Source organism: Lethenteron reissneri, chromosome 31, assembly GCF_015708825.2.
Source record: "Lethenteron reissneri isolate LAM-NWPU_2019-01 chromosome 31, ASM1570882v1, whole genome shotgun sequence".
NCBI classification, from domain to species: domain Eukaryota; kingdom Metazoa; phylum Chordata; class Hyperoartia; order Petromyzontiformes; family Petromyzontidae; genus Lethenteron; species Lethenteron reissneri.
In genome coordinates, this window is record NC_083809.1 from 8,926,432 (window position 1) to 8,947,949 (window position 21,518).

Sequence of the window (21,518 nt, forward strand, 5' to 3'; positions counted from 1 at the left end):
AATGGGGACGTGGCGCGAGGTTTCTGCAACCATGGCAACGCGCGCGAGACGAGGAGCGGGCGAGCCCCTCCTCCTCCTCCTGCTCCGACGTTTTCATAAAAACCGATTCTGGTGCAGGAGCACACGGCCAGAGGCAGCAGCAGCAGCCTTTAGCCTTTGCTAAATTCACAAAGCTGCGTGTTGCTGACCGCTTGACGTGTTTTTGTTTTGTTTGGGAAGGGCCCTGCGCTCATTAACAGCGTTTTAATATCCGGCATAAGTACACGTTTAGAATTACGTGAAAGCAAGAGCTTACAGCCTGGGCCACCCACCTGACATTTCAGAGCAGGACCTGGGGTCCAGGGACCAACCAAGACCAGGACAGGGACCAGGGACCTTGACCCTAGAACCTAGCGTAGGACCCGAGAGCCGGAGCCGAGGTTTGAGACCGTAGCCTGGGACCAAGACTGATCATCTGGACAAGAACAGCACGAGAGAGAGAGAGTTCAGGACTCGGAGCTCGTCCTCGGAACAGAACCAGAGCACGACGCGAAGCAGGAGCTGAGATCCTGACGGGGGACCTGGCCCCGGGGACTGAGACCCCGGCGTGCATCCCAGGTGCTCGCACCGTCACTCATCTGGAGAGAAAATGAACCCCCTAGGCCCTCATCATAACCACTAAATGTTGATACTCCGACTGATGCTCCTGCTGCTGTTGTAGAGTGGCTCATGCAGACAGATATGGCTTGCAGGGATTTGGTGATACATGTTGTTTATGTCGTTTATTGTGAAAATTCCGTAAGTTTCAATGATCACTGTTGCATTGCTTTCATGGCTTTATTTTGGTGATTTCGAAAAGTTTTTTGGGTTTGGCCATGTTTGTTGTAGTACGGAGTTAGAATGATGGCTTTAATCTAAGTTGTCTTGTGGTTGTTGTTGTTGTTTGACTTGCATCCCACTGGGATTTGTGCACACAGCGTTGGTGTACGGTGCTTTTTCTGCAATATTTTGCTGTCTTTTCTTGGATTTTCTGTTTGCACATAGTCACATAGTCACTTTAAGATGTTTTCTTGTTCATGTTTTTGTTTTTTGTTTGTTGCGGTTGCACCCGATTCAAGAGCCGAATGGCTCACAGGGCTACACCTAATACATGAACTTGAACTATTGCGGTGACTCTAACCCCGAACCTCGAGACCCCCCGAGGAGCATTGATTCGTATCGTCTTCCGAACTCATTAACCCAAACATCACTTAACAGACATCCCTTTACCAAAACCCAGGTACCCTTAAAGCCCTCACATGAAGACCCCCTAAATGCAGCTAAACCCAGACTTACTCCAGGGACCTCCTTTCTCTAATCCAGAAATCCCAAACCAGAGCCCCCCCTCCTCCTTACCTAGAGAACCCCCTAACCATATCCTTGAAACCCCCATAACCCTAATCATAACCCATATACAGTGTCCCTGAGAGCCCACGCTGTTTGCTCGAGTCAGTGAGCAGGGTCAAGCGATAATAATTTTACTTGGAGGAATCCGATGTCCTATGAAGCTCTTTTTCACAGATGTCCAGTCAGTTTTCATAGTTTTCACACCGGACCCACATCGTATACCATAACTAGGGTTAACGCTGTGCTCTAAATATCTGGGGTACAGTTATATAAGCCTGATGCAGTACCGCCAATTAGGTTAATAGAAGCACATGAGCCAAGCCTTATGTACACAGTTGTGTGTGTTAGGTTCCAAGGTTCCTTGTGCATATGTACGCAGTGTCCTTGAGTGTTGCTCCACTCTAAAAGTGCACCAGTGGGCAGTAGTGGGCAGCCTGTACAACTTAACACGTAGGCTTTCGCGACCAATGTTATTCATAATCAACGTTTTTGGGTTTAGATCGCGTTATTTATAAATGTGTCGTAACCCTCCACCACCCGACACGGCCAATCAGTAAAAAAGTGTCACGTTGACAAAAGACAAATAGTTCACTGCTTTAGCCCACCGGTGTGTTGAAGCCACAACATTTACTATTTGAGTACGACGTTTCGCTGGTAATTGCAATCCAGCATCATCGGGCAATTCGCCAGAATGGTGAGGCTCTGCTGTGTCCACCACGTTTAGCCCCGTGTCCCACAACATCATACCCTTGATCTGCGCAGTGTTTACCCGGTGACAGTGGTATACAAGCGAGCCTTCCTCACTGCTTGTTAATCCGGGCTAATGCCTTCCTGGATAATGACAAAATAAATGAGCAGACAAATCCGCCTACTTCCCATAGCTGGGCCTCCACTCCACATTAAATTTAAACATTATTTTACACATCCCATGGGCTACGTGGTCTTCTGGGAGTGATTTTTTTTGTTCAACGCCAGCAAACTCTGGACTGGGTTTGACGTGCAGTGTTGCATCAGCAGAGTATGGCGTAACACGTTGGCTTTCGCGACCAATATTAATCATAATAAAGGTTTTTTTGGGTGAGATTGCCCAAGTATAAATGTGTCCTAACCCTCCACCACCGGACACAGCCAGTAAGGTTTGTCACGTAAACAACGCGACAATTTAGTTACAACTTCAGCGCACCGGTGTGTAAATGTTATTGTTTACTCTCCAACACACCTGTGGGCTGAAGTAGTAACTAATTGGCGCGTTGTTTACGTGACAAACATTACTGGGTGGTGGAGGGTTAAGACTCATTTATACTAGATTTGAAGCTTTCGTGACTGCAAGGATTCATAATCTTAGGTTTTTTCGGTAAAGTCACGTAGGTAAAAAATAAAAATAAATAATAAAAATAATAGAAATAATAATCACTTGATACAGTAAATTTAGCTGTGACGGTCCCACCTGATGACGGAGACTTGTGTTGCCTCCGAAACGTGATTTATTATTTTATTTCTATTATTTTTTTTACCTACGTGACTTTACCGAAAAAACCTAAGAGTATGTACTCATTTATACATACGCGATCTAACCCAAAAGCCTTTATTATGAAGACGAAGGCTTGCTTCAACAAATGCTAGTGAATATCCGGATATTATTGGCAAGGACCCCTGTCTGCTTTACATGCGTTTACAATTAAATGCCGTACCGAGAAAATTTCCACATTTAAATGAAAAGGGGGGGACGCTATTTGTTAATCGTTTTCGCTCTCATGAGAACTGATAGCTGCACAGTTATCCGATTAGCACGGTTGGCTACGTACGGTGCGAAAAAAGCTCAATACACACGGATAATTATAGGACGAGGTTACCACCACTCCCAAGTGACTCCTCTTATCCACGTAAAGTTGTGGACATTAGGACGAATTTAGTGCCTCCCCCAGAGGCCATGTCTGAGTCATTTCATAATTACAGATTTACAGTTAACAAGAATGTACAGCCCTTTGTCAATCCACTGCTACTAAAGGCCTCCACATACAATGTCACCCTTTGAGGACATTTGACCAAATCTCACCACAATAATCAGTGCATGTGATTTAGGGTAAAGGCAAATACTGTGAGAGTGTTAATTTTTTTTCACCACTGCTGTGTTACCTCTTCCTGTCCACAAATTCGTATCGGAGGAAAAAAATCTCTTTGTGATAATAGGATTTCGTCACAGATGAATTGGAGCCGTGGATAATGGACGTCTTGGGTAATAGGACCACAGATAAGAGAAGCTTAATAGAATTGGATTATCTGTTATGCACATTGAATACTCTCCGAAAAAATATCCAACCAAACTTAAGAGTCACACATTTTCTTTTTATCCAAAGGAAACGTGTTTCATTGAAATTAATGCTCTAAAAAAAGTTATTTGGGCGAGTTGGCGAATTCAAGGCATCCTCATGTGTCACGTATTTCATGACTTTTGCACAGCGGCATAACAATGTATGCGATATGCGCCTGTTGCGCTTATAATTTTCTGGTATTGGTTGTCCTCGTCATAAACGCATTGGATAAACACTTGCAATTAAACGCAACGTAGCCAGTAATGCGAGCTTACGCAACCGTCAGCAGGCATCCTCACCACTGCGATGTTTCATTTGGGCGAAGTGGCCTCCCCGGGTTACGACTCGTGTGTTACAGGCCTTTCCGGTAGTATGCTCGCGATCTCATTATTCACCTCACCTGTGATTCCATGAATTGTCATGATATTGGGTCACGATTCAATTCAAAAATGAATTATTATTAGCTGGTCCAGCAGTTCCACTGCTGGATTATATTTTTTCCGCCTGAGGACGACCGCTTGTGTTGCGATCGAAACATCGTGATTTATTTTATTTTATACCTACGTGACTTTACCGAAAGAACCAAAGAGTATGGATTCCGGCAGTCACGAAAGCTTGTATCCTGACTACGTAGCCTGTACTGTCTGCTTCGGTTGTGCTGTCACATTTTGTATTGTCTTGCTTTTTTGTGCTTTCTCATACCATTGTCTGCTGTCTCATCTGTACCAGCACTCTTGCTTGACTAGTTTTTATTTTTTGGGCCAATGTTAGCGAACCTAATTTTATGCTCAGGTTGATTATTATACGATTTTATTTATAGTAAAAAAAATACCTATCAATAATAATGCAAACGTTCTACCAGCCTGCAATGATCAATGTGGTGGAAGCATGGTCCTACAACCCCATGCCCAGCCTTTATCCAGCAGTGGATTTACAAAAGGACTGTAAATTATTATTTTAATTTTGTGAGCGCTTTGTGCTTAGAAGCATAGCGGCTCACTTGTGGAGGAATGCTCGCGGAAAATCCACATTAGAAATAGCAGAGAATTAATGGAGTGTGGGGGCAGTGACTGGGTAACTGGTTGGGTCATAAGTGGAGCACAGATAGAGTGGATAGAGCATGGGTGGAGCAGATGGAGGTGTAGGGTGATGGGCAAAGCTGAAAATCTCACTGAATATTTTCCAAGTCGCTGGTAGACGTGCCATCAGGCATCCACACACCAGCTCATCTCTCCGCTCCATCTCTACATCGGACGGGCCTACCAGGTCTGTTCCATCTCCTTGGCTGCCGCTCCAACATTATTCTCGAATATGTTCATTGGCCCTTCCGGCGACATGGCTTGCTCAATCCCACTGCTCTTAACAGTAAAAATTACGTCTTTAACTTGAGGACATGTGCAGGGAACATAGACAGGTCAAATAAAATGTTAAAGACTTGATCGTAGCCACGGTAAGTAAATCTGCACATTTGTTATCGCACACTGTTTTGAGCCTAGTCCACCACCCATGCACCACACTCATCTTTGGGCCACCACTGTTTTAAGTCTGTTGCAAAACTGGCTTAGACTCAAGGATAGATCCCAAACATGCCGGCAACTGGTTTTAGGTCTTCAAGCTGAAGACCTCAAAACTTTGCTGGCCGTATCGCACAACCATAACAATAGGAATGGAGGATGTGGTATGCAGGGTGCATAAATATCTTCCATGTCTTTGACCGCGCTGAAATATGCCCGGGAGATGGGCGATGGATGCTTGTTGATGGGTTCAGGGTAACCCTGAATCTGCTTCTCCTCTCTGTCCAGGTTGAAGCTACGAGGGGCAATGGCGTCACGCGATGAAATCACCATCACTCAGGAGGATATGCGGTGCGTGAGCAGACATCGTCATCAGCATACAATGATCAACGCCATCATCAATATCACTATGGCAGCATCATCATCAGCTATGATCAATCTACTTTTGGCTGAAGGCATCGCCATCACTTACCATCTCGCAATTGAACAATTCCGCTTCATTGCTCCATCTCCGTAGTTTGACGTCCTCTCGTGCGTGCATCCTCTGTTGGCTGCCACTCCATCATCGTTAGTCTCGACCGTTGGCCATCATCCTCTCCAGCAGTGTCCTGCCCAAGCCTGCCTAACTTATCTTGACAAAGTGATGTCTCTGACTTGAAGGCCTTCCCGAGTTATCGCCTTCTCCCACAGTCCTGCGATGTAGCGATCCATCAGGCACCTGCACACGTGCTCCTCTCATTGCTCCGTCTCTACATCAGGCGTCCTCTCCTTGGCTACCGTTCCGAAATTATTCTCGAATATGTCATTGTCCCTTCGAGCGACATGGCTTGCTCAATCTCACTTCTCTTATCAGTCAAAATGACTTGAGGACATTCGCAGAGCACATAGACAGGTCAAAGGGAATGTTATATACATCATCAACATAACATGAACAGCATTTACATCCGCTTGTCATTAACATAATCAAAATACAAATATCATCCCTTTATTAAATTATCATCATCATTATTAGCATCAAATCGGCAAAAATGTTTTTTTATGAATAAATTCCAGTATAAAGTTACAACTTCAAATTGCATTAAGTCTCTTGACATTGCAGCAAAACATAATTGGAGTTACAGCAAAAAAAAGATCAATAATTTGAAATAGACAATAAAGATTAAATTCCTGGCTTAAAGTTTCGTTATTGATGAACGCGTATACTTGTTTTGTTCATTGTGCTTGTGCACCACTGCCAACACAGCTGCAGCATCACCAAATACTTTGCTTAGTCCTGTATTGAACCGCGACCATCAGTCGCTAATCTGTGTGGTTGTGGTCACTGGGCAGGGCGCGCTACGCTCACGCGGACCGCATGGCGGACCTGGTCGCCATGTGGGAGGTCGCGCTGAGCGACGGAGTGCACAAGATCGAGTTTGAGCACGGCACCACGTCGGGCAAGCGCGTCGTGTACGTCGACGGCAAGGTGCGGTCCGCACGCCCTAGCCACGCAGACAAAGATCCCCCCTGTAGCCTTAACAGACTGTTGGGGCAAGTGCTGTAATTGAGTACCTATGAAGGTCGGCGCAGCACACATAGATAGACAGTGTCACACCCCAGCTGAACTTTGTCTCCCCAGTGCTGATGTTTACATACCACACCAGGTATCCATTTAAGGCCTAGTTTACTTAGGGGATGCCAAAGACAGGTACGGATATCGCTTATCGCTGATGTTAGCCGTGGCCGGGAAGCAAACCCGGCTCGCTGTGTTATTTGCGCTGATGTGCTAACCACTACGCCACCGCTCCCACACGCATGCACGCCTGCTCACATGCCAGAGGTCGCAATCGGGTACCCGATACCCGTACCCTACCCGATACCCAATCGGGTACCCGTACCCAGCTGGGTACGGGTACCCGTTTGCGACCCTGGTGCGGCCGGGTACGGGTAGGCCGTGAGTCACTGGTGAGTAACCGTTTGTCACTCATTTCCCAACGTCTTGTCTCTTCTCACAATTCAAGTTCCTAGAATCAACCCACCCGTGCCTGCAACATGGCTTCATCCCAGAGGTCGCAATCGGGTACCTGATACCCGTACCCTACCCGATACCCAGCCCGGTACGGGTAGCCGGGCATCGGGTAGGGTACGGGTACCCGTTTGCGACCCTGGTGCGGCCGGGTACGGGTAAGGAATCAAAACCCGTTTGTGACCTCTGTCACATGCCCACACATCAACATGTGTCCCTGCACACCCCAATGTACACACCCACCTGCACCTACCTCATGCCCATTTAGTAAAGTAAAATTAACATTCTATTCATTGTTAATCCAACAACGATGATTTGTTTTTAATGTAGCGCCCTTTGCATTCAATAAGCAATTAACATCGCATTGTCAAACATTTTAAATGAACATTCCCAGTCGCAGCTGTCCCTGTGGACATGAGATGACTCAGCGCCTGGCCGGCAATCGGATATTAATTAGTCTGCCAGAAGGGTTTGATGATTGCTACTCTGTGCGTTATTCCAAGTGAGTAATTAGTGAATAATATTTGGAAAATTCGGGTCATGACACTGGCACACAATGGCCTGCTCGTTTCAAATTACGTCAGGGGATCTCTGATCGACAAAGGGGTCTCTACACCATGCCGGTCATGGGGTTTGTCTGTTTGTTTGTTTGTTTTTACCATACTTCACCAAACTCGTCAGTGCAGATTGGTGAAGGGGCTAGAGGGCACGACAGGTTCTAATATTACTTGCCACTTGATGTTACTCACCATGGCCGGGATTCGAACTCGGGGCTTCGGGTTCATCGCGCAGCATGCTAACCATTGTACCACCGCTCCCATGCCCCTTTACGCGGACCATTTACTTAGGAGCTGATCCGCCGGGACTGGATGTTCAAGCTGGTTGGCAAGGAGACCTTCACAGTTGGCGCCACCGAGACCAAAGCCACCATCAACATTGACGCCGTGAGTGGGTGAGTGATCGATGATGCTGCTGCTGCCTTCCCATGACCCCAGCCCCCATCCGCTCCCCACCCGCCGCATCCTGGCATGAGGGTTGGAGAGTTTGAGGAAAAAGGGCCTTTCCCATGACACCTCCTGGCAGAAAGCCATCGACTTCACATGATGGCGTCAACGTGCAGCTAGTCCTGGCACAATCGATACGGTGACGTCACCTTCACTTCGTGGCGTATGGCGGCTGTTGTTGTTCGGGAGGGGTGGAGGAGGGGGGGGTGAGAGGCGTTTTGGTCTTTTCTGCTTTCGTGTCCCAAGGGAAATGATACCTAAATCCATCTGTGCTGCCACTTGAGCAGTGACTGTCCCTGTGCACTCTGGTCCTTTGCGGGTTTTCAACTCGGCGTGTGGAGTTGTGATGAGGAGCAACTTGAGCACCTGACGTGGCCCGTGCATGCCCATGTGTCCGGCTGGGTCGCAGGTTTGCGTACGAGTACACGCTTGAGATCAACGGCAAGAGCCTCAAGAAGTTCATCGAGAACCGGTCCAAGACCAGCAAGACGTGGGTGCTGCAGCTGGATGGGGTGGACATCCGCGTGGTGCTCGGTGAGGCCCCACGGATGGACTTGAATGCGGGCAGGGAGTCGAAAAGTTGGAAGGATAGATGGATGGGGACAGCAGAGGAGAATGAGCGACCCCCTACTGAGTGATGGTTGACTGGCGGCTTTGACAGGAACCCTTGTCTTCTGGAGCAGAGATAATGAGGAGGGGAGCAGGGTGAGGGGAGAGGTAGGCAAGCATTAGTCATTGGAGGATCTTTAAAACAGGGCAATCTTGAAGTTGATCCAGAATTGTATTGAGAGTCATTTTGGCTGGTCAGAGTATCAGGATAATGTGACTCCCTTTATCGGTGCAGGTGAGGACTGTAGCCACGACTACAGACTTTGTATGCTCATGTTGCGTGTGTTACTGCGTGCTTGTTTTTGGGGGAGCGGTAGTGGAGCAGTTAGCATGCTGCTCTACGAACCCGGCGACCCAAGTTCAATTCCCGCTCACGGCCATCAACATCAGTGACAATTACCTGAACTGGTCCTGGGGCTCCCCTAGGTCGACTCAGCCGCAAATGAGTACCTGGTGCCATGTGTAAACATCACCACTGGGGAGACAAAGGCGGCCGGGCGTGGTGCTGGCCACCCACCCCCTCGTGTGCCATAGTTGGTTGAGGCTATATGGGTTATCTTTGTCGTCGTGTGCCCTATTCTACAGAGAAGGACACCATGGACATTTGGTGCAATGGAGACAAGATGGAGACTGCGGTGAGTGTTGCCGCCTCTTGCTCCGCGGAGCGGTACGTGCCGTTCAGCTGTGCCCGCCAATGTCGGCTGTACGCAACGTTCCCGTATTCATCGCCACAGCTCTTCTATTGGGGCTCATAAAAGGGTCTCTTTTTTGATATGAAAACACAGCTTTCAATTGGTGTTGTACAAAAGACAGCCTTCAATGGGGTTGTACAAAACAAACAACTCCAGTCGATTACGTGCGGAAAGAATAATGTGATGCGTTTCCTTGACAATCATAAATGTGCAAATGAGCATGTTGTAAGGTTGCCTGATTGAAATGCTGAGAGCCAGCACTATTCGCCAGAAAGCACAAGGACATTGATTATTTTTATTTATAACCTACACTGTATAGATGGATGATGTGATTAGTTTATTTATTTACAAGGGAAACCTTGAAAGAGAGCCTTGAGACTCAATGAGCCTGTCCTTGCTGCTATATGAATGACCTTATTTTCATTTTTCTTTTTAAGTGGCACAGTGTGTTTCATTGCATGGTGATGTGAACCCAGGGGCTTACGCATGATTCCCAGCAATGGTCAACATCTGTGGAGAGCGATATGTGATTGTTTTCAACTTGTAAAGAGCCGCACGGTATCCACTCGCTCTCGAAGACAGAGGCCGACTTAGAGGCACCCGGAGGAGCCGCTGACAAACGGGAGGCGGTGAGCCGGTGCCAACAATTGCCCAAGCTCTGTGATCCCCTATAAAATAAGATGTGTTCAGTCAGTTAATGAGTTTACATGCGAGAGGAAATCTGAGAAAGCCCACGCATAGGAGGGGGAAACACTCTATCCCATATTGAAGGAACAGGTGGAGTCCACATTATTGCCTGGATGCCCATGGGTAAGGAAGTTTCACAACATTTATATTATCCACCAATCCTCGCTGCCTCCCCAGTACTGGATTACAGGCGTGGACCACCGCCACTCGGCTATCTGAACCAACCCTGAGCTCCCTTCAACCCACACTGACCAGCGCGGTGAAGTACGGTCAAATAAGCGCTATGGCCAACACGGAGTGGGGCGGCCTTCATCCAGGAGGGGATTGAAAATAAGTAGTTCATAATTACGGTTTAATGTGCCGCTTAATTTAATGATCTGTTCACCTTCGATCAGCTGGGATGGAGCCACAAGCCTTCCTTTTCTGCCCACGCTGTGACCTGAAACCCAGCCTCTCCGTGCTTGCTTTAATGATGTGGAATTTAAATGTGTCCTTGTAATGTAATTCAACCATGAAAGCCTTACCGAGCTTCAACTCTCGTTGCGGAACGCTGCTTGCATTGGAATGTTTTGTCACTTGCATTTTGCAGTCAGCCTTTTACACGACACCCATGCCGTACTTGTAACACCACACGACACACATGTACGATGGAACCTTTGTGAATGCGCTGCTGGATGAGGGCCTCCCCAACCCATGTAGACCATGGGGGTTATTTAACCATACTTTACAGCCACTGGTCCGTGGTGAATCTGGGGAGGCAGAGGCGTGGAAGCAGAAACGTAGTGTGCAACAGATTTTACTGCACTGCCCTCTGCTGCCCACCACTGCCCTCTGCTGCCCACAACGTGGCCCCGCACAATGACAACACCCGGTGTGACTTCTAGGGGGCCATGGGTGTGTGTTTATCGTGTGGCAGGAAACCAGAGTACCCAGGGAAAACTCGCTTATATGGTGGGGATAACACTCAAAGGTCCACACACACACAGGGTCACAACACATTTTCTGTACCACCACCTCCTGGTCACCTCGCAGCGCCAGTGGGTTTTAGCAATTTTTTGCGAACTACCAACCCCTCACGTTCAAAGCACTGGATATCACAGGCATGTGCCACAACCAAAGACAAAGATCCCCCATATAGCTTTACCAAACTGTTTGAGCAAGTGCTGTTGACGGGCACCTCTGAAGGCAGGCACGGCACACAGGGGGGTAGTATGGCCAACGCCAGGTCCGGCCGCCTTTGTCACCCCAGTGCTGATGTTTTCGCATCGCACCAAGTACTCATTTAAGGCTAAGTCGACTTAGGGAAGGCCCAGGACCGATTCAGATCATGAATCATCACTTATGTTGATGGCCGTGAACGGGAATGGAACTCGGGTCGCCGGGTGCATAGCGCATCGTGCTAACCGCTGCACCACCACCACCAGCGTTTTACCCACCCACGTGGCCCTTTCTCTGCTGCTGAACGAACGGTGGCAGGGCGAGTTTGTGGAGGAGGGCACTGAGACGCACTTCACGCTGCTGGACCGGCACGAGTGCTGCATCAAGGCGGTGAGCAGCGGGCGCCGGCGCGAGGGCATCGTGCACAGCCTCATCCTCAACGGGGTGGAAGTGCCCGAGGTGCTCGAGTGACGGCCGTGCCTGCACGGGCGCCGGCGGCACCCTCAGCACGGCCGGACAGACGGAGCGGCGGGGCGCACTCGCTGCGTGTGACCAACGATCATCAGAGATTTAAAATTATTATCATATTTGAATAGAGATGAGATTTGCTATTATTTTTATGAGAGAATACATTGCTTAAATGAACAGGCTGTGGGTGCGGCAATCCCTGCCGACTCGTGGCCACCGGAAATTCTAGGACACGGTAAGACGGGGAGCCCCAAGTTGGGAGCCACTTCATTGTCCGGGGGTAGTAAAACCCTACGAGTGGGATGAGACTGTAAGAGCAGACCTCGGGGGTCTCGGGTGTGGACTGTGGAATCTGGCAAAAGGTGATGGGCGAGGTGCGGTGACATCAACAGCACTGGACGTGATGACCACCTCTTCAACCTCGACTTCAGTGACGCCCGACCACTCAATTCCCATCCACTCGATGCCACTCCATTGCAGGGGGCATACGGGAGGCAATGCTATTAGGAAGGCATGCCCACCTCCCGCCCCCCCCCCCCCCCCACAGAATCACCACTACCGGTGACATCAGCACACAACGTCATCTGGATTGCTATGAAAAAAATACGTTTGCGTGTGACCTCCGCAGGTTAACATGTGACCAACACTTCGGTTCACAGCTCAAGATCCCATCCATTAGCATCTCAAGGGCAGCTGCCGCGAACCAACACCATGATCCTTATTCTCCCACGCAATTGTAATTGTGGTTCCTGGTTCTAATATCTGTGTCGTGTGTGTGTGTCAAGATTTTGCAATTATGTCCACATTGTTTCAAGATTTTCTCTGCGCCTGCTATGAAACACTTCTGTAGATGGACGTTGCTGGGCAATGAGTGAGGCCCGGCGGATAATTCATTGAGCAGTAGTCGCCACATCCCACGAATGTGAAAGATGAGCTGCCTGCTTGAAGCCTCGCGTCCGGCCGCTGCTCATACATAGAGAGTGCCCGACGGCCGCAACGCACAAGTGGGCTCCGATGCTGCGACGACCGTGGGGGTGCTGCGAATGCGAGTGGCGTTTTGGCGTTAACTACCGTGGGTGCAATTCGCTTCGTTTGTCATTTAATTCGGGTGTAAGTAAAGCGGGTGAAAAAACGTTAATTGTGTTTTATGCATCCTACCAGAGAAATGAAAAGCAGCCAAAAACTGAAAAGGCCATACACTGCAATAGAGAGGAGGGGCATGCAGTTTGGGATACAGAACACTCACCAACCAAATGATAGCCCTACCCTTAACTAACCAGCCACTAGTACTAGCTCTCCCTCTGACTAAACCGTAACCACACTCGCCAACCAAACACTACCTCTGTCAAGAAACCACTCGTACGACAAGCCATTCCATTGATCCGAACCCCAAAAACTACACCAGCCAGTCTCACTATCCCCTCCCTCGAACTCGCCAACCAACCAACACCACTAAACAACCAGCCACTCATACTAGTCATTTGACTGATCATAATACGAGCCGACTATTCAAGCAGCCAATAGTATTCACCCTCCCTCTAAACCCTCACCATACCGACTTAACACTTCCCCGAATCAACTAACCAACCAGCCGCTAGTACTTGCCCTACCTCTCGCTAAACCATAACTACGCTAGCCAACCAATCACTACCCTCAAACCTAACCAAGAAGCTACCAGCCACTAATATTACTCCCACTGACCTTAACCGTGCCACCTATGGCTCTTTGTCAAAGCCCCTTTTCCACGATTGGGTCACTTTTCAGTGTTGGTGTTCACAGTACCCATGACACTGGCAGCGAGGAGTCCAAAGGAGGCATGAACGATTGGTCCTCACGAACCCGAGTTAATTCAGTGCAAGGCACCTGTGGAAATCGCTTCCTTGCTCCACACGTAGTCAATTACGATCTTAGCCAAAAAAAAAGCTGTTGACCTTGTAAGCCTCTGGCTCATGTTATGCGTTAAGTCTCCGATATTGTGTTCCTTTCGTGGTTCTTGTGCGGTGTTTTGTGTATGATTCTAGGTTGATGTGATTGCGTGTCCATAATCTTCCTGTTGGCGACATCACTCGTGCTGATCATGGGTGCTTAATGCAAATTGCGGATTTACGATTCGCAGCGTGGTCAGATTGTGAGGGTCGATTCGCATCTGTGATCATCCGAGTTGCTTCAACAGTAAAGTGGCGCCGGCTGCTGTCCGCGAGCTGCGACCGCGTGCCCACGCGGATCGGGGTTCTCTTCTCGCGTGCAGCTCACGCCCCGAGGGTTCGGTGAGAGTGGAAGACACAATAAACCGCCTGGGCCCATGCTCGTCACAGCCTGGCGTGACCGCGTGATCATTCGGGTGGAGAGACGATGAAAGCTTTGAGAGATGGGTTGAGGATGCCTTCATCCAGTGGTAGATTGATCGTGGACGATGAAGAGACTGGTTGGTGCTTTGATTGGACACTGCCTTGGAATTCCAGGTTTTGGAAAGGCTTTGGTTGCGAGGTGGCTAGGAGATGGCAGCACATCATTTGATCCATCTGTGTGGAATTTGAGTGTGAATCCCTCTTATCTGTAGCTTTCCTTCCTGGCCACAGCAAACATCAGCAGCAAGTGATATCAGAACTGGTCCTGGGCTGTCCATCATCCCCTTCAACCTGCACTGACCAACCAGCCTGGTGAAGGAAATTCAAAAGACTCCCAGCATCGGCCACCCTTCATGCAGCAGTGGGCTGGCTGTAAATTATAGTTTGACTCCGCATGAATGAGAAAACCCAGACTCAGGTGTATATGGTTAAACATGCAACAACATCGCTCGCCACGTCACTGCGTGCTATAACCTATGAACGTAGCATCTCCATCCTGCTTGTCATCTCCACTAAGATCTTCTAATCCCCCTTGCTTGATCCAGTGTAGCCAGTTTCCAGCTCTTGTCTCTATGGCACGCATGACACGTGCGCATTAATCCATCTGTGAGCTCCACTCATCCTCAACGCCCATTATATTGACTCATCCCCATCACCCTCACTCAGCATCATCATCATCACCCCTTGCAAGACGACTTTGACCAGCATGGAAGAGTAGGCCAAATATTCTCTCTAGGAGATCTCTAGAGCGACCTCTTGTCAAGGCCCTTCTTTCAGCAGTGGCGTGAGCAAGAAATTGCAGGGATGAACCTTTACCTTTCGATTTAAAGCTTTCGTGACTGCAGGGATTCATCTTCTTGGTTCTTTCGGTAAAGTCACGTAGAAGGGAAGTAATAAAATAATAAAAATAAAACATTATTATTTTATTACTTCCCTTCTACGTGACTTTACCGAAAGAACCAAGAAGATGAACCTTTACCTTTTAGTCAAAGTGAGCATCCGAGCAGGTGGCTCAACGGCTCGAAATCAGAAGGTTGGCAGTTCAAAATCCTGGTTGGGGTTGCATAAACCCATCATCCCACGTGGGGTCGATAAAATATGTATAACTTTGTGGGGGAGTCAACGGTGGTTGTCCAATGGAGATAATCGCGGAGAGGCTTCCCGAGTCATGGGAATGTGTCGTTTCCACCACTGACTCATCAGGTTGCCATTGTGAGTGTTTCTGCCGGGCACGCGCACACACGCGCACACCGAGAGCCAACAGCGTCCCTTCTCTCGGCGTGCGATGATCGTGGCGCGCAGAAAGAGATGCGTTATCGGCTATCGATTCTGGCCGCTCTCCCCGCTCCGCGTTTCCTTTCGGGTTACGGGAACATCCATTACTGGCACTCGTGACCCGTCCCAGGGCGGCTCGGAGAGCGAATGAATGAGCCGATTAATCAATGCGCTAATGAATGAAGTGAGCGAGTGAATGAATGAGCGAAGAGGCTTGTGAGTAAGAGGCCCCGTGCTCTCGGCTCTTTGGGAGATCAGGTGAGGGTGGAGACGATGGCGACGAGGAGGATATTTTATTGGTGATGTGCGTGTGATGTGTGAGTAATGGATACCACGGGTGTGCACATTAACATAATGCTGCTTGGATAATTGATGATCTACCGGTGATGACATACGGATGATGATGTGTGCATGATTATGTGAAAGTGTAGATTCCGGTGATTTGATGATGCAATGTGATGGCGATGATAATGTTGAAGTTATATTTTGTGAATGTACAAATGATGATGAATGAGTGATGATCATGATGCATGGATAGAGATATATGGACGGCGAAGATGCTGATGTGAAAATTATAATAGAGATGATGATGACGATGATGTTGTTGATGATGGTGATGATCAGTGGTGATATACAAATCACTCTTGTGTATCAAAGATGACGATTACCACCGCCATCATCAGCAGCATCACCTGCTTCAAGGCGTATGGATATAAACATATGGATGATGACAGTGATCGACTGACGATGTACACCTGAAGATGTGCGGACAAAAGTACGTGGTGGATGATGCGGTACAAACGACGATGACGACGACGATGATGACGACGGCTGCTACCGCCGGGGCGGTTAGATGCTCCGGGGCTGCTTCGTGACAATAATCCGGCAACTCGAGCCCTCGGCATTGATTACAACAGGAAGCTTTTACATGTTCCATCCGAGATGCGACCATCGCTCCTCCAACACCACCACCCCGCGAGACGGTGGGGGGAGGGGGGTGTGTGGCGGAGTGGTGGGAGAGGGGTCACGCAGAGGGTGGGAGAAGGACCAAGGTCTGGGGAGGGTGTACATGTGCATGGGGATCGAGAGGGGTCCGGGGAAACGAGGGGTCCGGCATGGGCGTGTGGGAGACAGATTTGAGTGTGGGGTTGAGTTGGTTGGTCGGGGATTCATGGGCAGGGCGTGCGGGGGGGGGGGGTATGATAATGACGATGCCACTGATTATGATGAGTGCATGGATATGTATTATAACGGAAAGATAATGTGATGATGAATGGATTAATTGTGATAACATAGATAATGCGATGATGTACATATAACGATGTGTAGATAATGCGATGATGAATGGATTAATTGTGATAACATAGATAATGCGATGATGCACATATAACGATGTGTCGATAATGCGACGATGAATGGATTAATTGTGATAGCATAGATGGTGCGATGATGCACATATAACGATGTGTCGATAATGCGACGATGAATGGATCATGTCGAGACAGCGACGATGATGATGATGATGATGTATGGTTGCCTGGTAGGGTGTGAGGCTTGTGTTGGTAGTTGGGTGATCTGCTCGTGTTAGCTCTACGTGTGTGTGACGGGGTAATGTGGTGTACGAGGTGTGCTCAAACGGAACGTGATACTGGTAGGAACCTCCTGGTTACACCAGCCCACAGGGGATTGTTGTGTCCGTCGTGCAGGGAGGGGCTGGGTGGGGAGGGAGGGGCTGGGTGGGGAAGGGAGGGTGGGGAGGGGCTGGGTGGGGAGGGTGGGGCTGAGTGGGGAGGGCTGGTCACCTCGTGGTGCCCTTATAAAACTCAACGTTTAACCTACTCACTGCCGGCTTGTGCCCGCCCTCACAGTCGGCCATATTTGCGGAATACACCACGCCGCCGTTGACCCTGGCCATTGACCGAGCAACCCAACGTTCCTACCAGCTCCCTCCGCAGCTCACGCTGCTGCAGGTGGCTACCAGTCATCATCAGCACTGTGGAGGCAGCAGCGAGGGTTTGCGGATCACACACATGTTGTGAAACTCCCTTCCCGTGGGCGTCGAAGTGCCATGCCCCGTTGTCATCTGCACGGGGATAGAGTGTTGCCCCCTTGACGCATGTGGGTTTCCTCCCACTTGTGTAATAAACAACTCATCGTTAAATGGACGAAAACATCTTAAACGTAGCAGCGCCATCCTGACGAGGTTGTCCTGGATAGAGAAGTACATCTCTCAATTTGGAACGCACTCACGTCTGCACATGGAGGCGGAAGGGAACCAGAGACGAGTGGCCCCGAGGCAGCCAGAGGCCGGCGCTACGAACAGTTGGTCCAAGCTCCAGTGGTCTGCCAGTAGGGTGCAATGATTGTGATGAATTCTCGCAATGCGCAATCTTGGAAACTGACGCCGGTACACGATGGCGTAGTCGTTTCAAACGGTGTCACGGGATCTTTAACGTCCACTGTGAAGCAGAGGCCGCGAAGTATTTTTTTAAAATCCTTTATATTAAGTTCACTTGCTTGCTTGCTTGCGCGCTTATGACCGTGCAAATCTTTCGGTCGTTTTTTAACCCACTTCCCGTGATCCAATCGAGCTGATATTTTGCACACAGTCTCGTTGTGCGTGACAATTTATTTTCGTGAAAACTTTTTTCCATAACTTTACACTTTTTAGGAAATTTTTTTTATATTTAATTACCAATTGCTTAATGGTGGCAGGCAATCATCTGACCCATAGGTGGCAGCCATCTCAAGCCAGAGGACGAGAGGACTCTAGCCGCCACGCATATAAAGGATTTATAGTGAAAAACTTTGTTTTTACGGGTTAATTTTTTACTCATAATCAAGGTTTTTGGGTCAGATCGCGTTATTTTTAAATGTGTCGTAACCCTCCACCACCCGACACGGCCAAACAGTAAAAAATATGTCACGTTTTCAAAGGACAAAATAATTTACTTCTTTAGCCCACCGGTGTGCTGAAGAGAGAATCAACAGCATTTTTAAAATTTGAGTAGTCCGACGTTTCGCTGATAATTACAATCAGCTTCATCGGGCAAGAATGGTGAAGCTCTCCTGTTGCTTCCGGTCTTAAATAGAGCAGCAGCATCAGGGTGACGTCATCATTTAATTCAATTCAATCTGGTGCAGTGATTCGAGGCAAGGAGGGGGGGGGGGTATTGTAATTATATAGATTGGTAATCATTCAATTGTAAATAACGCGATCTGACCCAAACCCCTATATTATGAATAATATTGGTCGCGAAAGCCTACGTGTTATTTTTTTTACGGTTAATACGCACACCCGCAGTATTAACCAGGGCGGCCGCCGGGTCTCGAACCGCGAAATCACTGCAACGAGCGGTGTACACTCTGCCACTGGACCGGTGTCACCACCACCTCAGCACTCACCAGCCCAGCGCTGTGAATGCCGAGAGTTAGACTCTCAAGCGCGGTGTCCTGCGAGGAGTCCAGGAGATGTCAGCACCCAAGCAAGTCGATTCATGAACCCATCTGTGCGGACATTTGAATGCCAACTTCTCCTCTTCTTACCATATGAAGCCAAACACTTCGTGTTAAGAAATATAAGAAATATGGAATCGGCCAAACATCCCAATGCGGCACCCTCCTGTACACAAGTCGCGAGACTCAGTGAGGCTTCAATTGATAAAATATTCAGTGATACCAGCCAGGCTATTGATCTGAGTGATCACCAGCCAGGCTATTGATCTGAGTGATCACCAGCCAGGCTATTGATCTGATTAATCACCAGCGAGGCTTTACTTTCTCCGCGTCCCACGGCCGTGCTCTGGCGAGCAGCGCACGGGTTAAAGCGCCGCCTGCGCCGCGTAACCCCCGCGCCGCGCTGCGGGTACCGGGGTCCGGGCGGGGCATCGTCAAGGGGACCCCGGGATGCCGACCGCTCCCAGTGCGGCCCCTGGGAGCCGTCGCGACGGCTGCTGGGGTCTGTGGGACGCGGCGGGGTTCTGGGGTGACGTGGATGAGAGACGGAGTGAGGGGCCTGGGGGATTTGAGGGATCCGGGATGCAAGGGAAGGGGTGCCGTGACGCATTGGTGCTCGGGGTCCCGGGACGAGGAGCTTCGTGGAGGGTTTGGGGAAGGGTTTTGAGGGTCGCGGTTCAAGGGGTCCGGGTTCAGGGGTCCGGGAATTGGGGTTCGGAAGATGCGATAATAGGGGGGACTGGGGTCCGGTGAGATTGGGAGACTTGGGGTCGTGGGGTGCCGGTGTAAGGACAGAGGCTATAGTATCTGCGGTGCCGGTGTAGGGACAGGGGCTATAGTATCTGCGGTTATAGTATCTGCGGTGCCGGTGTTAGGGGACCCGGGGTCCGCAGAGACTCGGGGTGCCGAGGTCCGGACGGACTCGGTGTGCCGCACATCGCTCATCACGTGGCGAGCGCAGCTGGCAGCAGTGCAGGTGCGTGTTAACGCGTGTGTGTGTGTTCACGTGTGTGTGTGTGTGTTCACGTGTGTGTGTTCACGCGTGTGTGTGTGTTCACGTGTGTGTGTGTTAACGTGTGTGTTCACGCGTGTGTGTGTGTTCACGTGTGTGTATGTGTTCACGTGTGTTCGTTCACGTGTGTGTTAACGTGTGTGTTCACGCGTGTGTGTGTGTGTTTACGTGTGTGTGTGTGTTCACGTGTGTGTGTTCACGTGTGTGTGTTAACGCGTGTGTGTGTGTTCACGCGTGTGTATGTGTTCACGCGTGTGTGTGTGTTTCACGTGTGTGTGTTCACGCGCGTGTGTGTTCACGTGTGTGTGTGTTCACGTGTGTGTGTGTTCACGTGTGTGTTCACGCGTGTGTGTGTGTTTGCGTGTGTGTGTGTTAACGTGTGTGTGTGTTCACGTGTATGTGTGTTCACGTGTGTGTGTGTTCACGTGTGTGTGTGTTCACGTGCGTGTGTGCTCACGTGCGTGTGTGTGTTCACGTGTGTGTTTTCACGTGTGTGTGTGTTCACGTGCGTGTGTGCTCACGTGTGTGTTCACGTGTGTGTGTTCACGTGTGTGTGTGTTCACGTGCGTGTGTGCTCACGTGCGTGTGTGTTCACGTGTGTGTGTTCACGTGTGTGTGTTCACGTGCGTGTGTGCTCACGCGTGTGTGTGTTCACGTGTGTGTGTGTTCACGTGTGTGTGTTCACGTGTGTGTGCTCACGCGTGTGTGTGTTCACGTGTGTGTGTTCACGCGTGTTAACGTGTGTGTGTGTTCTTGTGCGTGTGTGCTCACGCATGTGTGTGTGTTCACGTGTGTGTGTTCACGTGTGTGTGTGCTCACGCGTGTGTGTGTTCACGTGTGTGTTCACGCGTGTTAACGTGTGTGTGTTCACGTGTGTGTGTGTGTTCTTGTGCGTGTGTGCTCACGCATGTGTGTGTGTTCACGTGTGTGTGTGTTCACGCGTGTTAACGTGTGTGTTCACGTGTGTGTGTGCTCACGCGTGTTAACGCGTATGTGTTAACGCGTGTGTGTGTTTACGTGTGTTAACGTGTGTGTTCACGTGTATGTGTGTGCTCACGTGTGTTAACGTGTGTGTGTTCACGCGTGTGTGTTAACGTGTGTGGTCGCGCGTGCGTGTTAACCTGTGTGTGTTAACGCGTGTGTGTTCACGCGTGTTAACGTGTGTGTGTGTTCACGCGTGTTAACATGTGTACGTGGGGAGCTGTAGCGTAGCGGTTTGCAAACCGTGCGACCCGAGTTCGATTCCCGTTCACGGCCAACACCGATGACGATTATCTGATCGGTCCTGGGCCTCCCCTAGGTCGAGTCAGCCTCAAATGAGTACCTGGCGCGGTGTGTGAACATCGCCACTGGGGAGACAAAGGCGGTCGGGCGTGGTGCTCGCCACCCATTCCCTTCATGTGCCGTGCCGGCCTTCATAGGTGCTGCTACTCGCTAACAGCGCTTGCCCCAACAGTCTGTTAAGGCGATATTGTGTGCACACTCACACACACGTGTGTAACACACTCACACACGTGTAACACTCACACACACACACTGAGTGAGATAAGAGGGGAGAGGTAGGAGAGTGTGTGGAGGGGAGTAGAGTGAGATGAGAGGGGAGGGGTAGGAGA

General features: G+C 49.6%; 1 protein-coding gene across 1 annotated transcript; it reads left to right on the top strand.

Moving 5' to 3' along the window:
* Nucleotides 1-51: 51 nt before the first annotated feature.
* On the top strand, nucleotides 52-14,128 carry FAIM (Fas apoptotic inhibitory molecule). The gene is made up of 7 exons (XM_061563473.1): nucleotides 52-597; nucleotides 5,480-5,542; nucleotides 6,521-6,656; nucleotides 8,045-8,148; nucleotides 8,610-8,734; nucleotides 9,395-9,444; nucleotides 11,665-14,128. The coding sequence occupies exons 2-7, from the start codon at nucleotides 5,499-5,501 to the stop codon at nucleotides 11,815-11,817; spliced, it is 612 nt and encodes a 203-aa protein (XP_061419457.1). The 5' UTR covers nucleotides 52-597; nucleotides 5,480-5,498; the 3' UTR covers nucleotides 11,818-14,128.
* The last annotated feature ends 7,390 nt before the right edge of the window (nucleotides 14,129-21,518 follow it).

Excerpts from the sequence above, each read along its gene's own strand:
- FAIM (XM_061563473.1), top strand. The coding sequence starts at position 5,499 with ATGGCGTCACGCGATGAAATCACCATCACTCAGGAGGATATGCG. Across the intron at positions 8,735-9,394 it reads GGACATCCGCGTGGTGCTCG|AGAAGGACACCATGGACATT; the intron begins GTGAGGCCCCAC and ends CCTATTCTACAG. Across the intron at positions 9,445-11,664 it reads GAGACAAGATGGAGACTGCG|GGCGAGTTTGTGGAGGAGGG; the intron begins GTGAGTGTTGCC and ends GAACGGTGGCAG.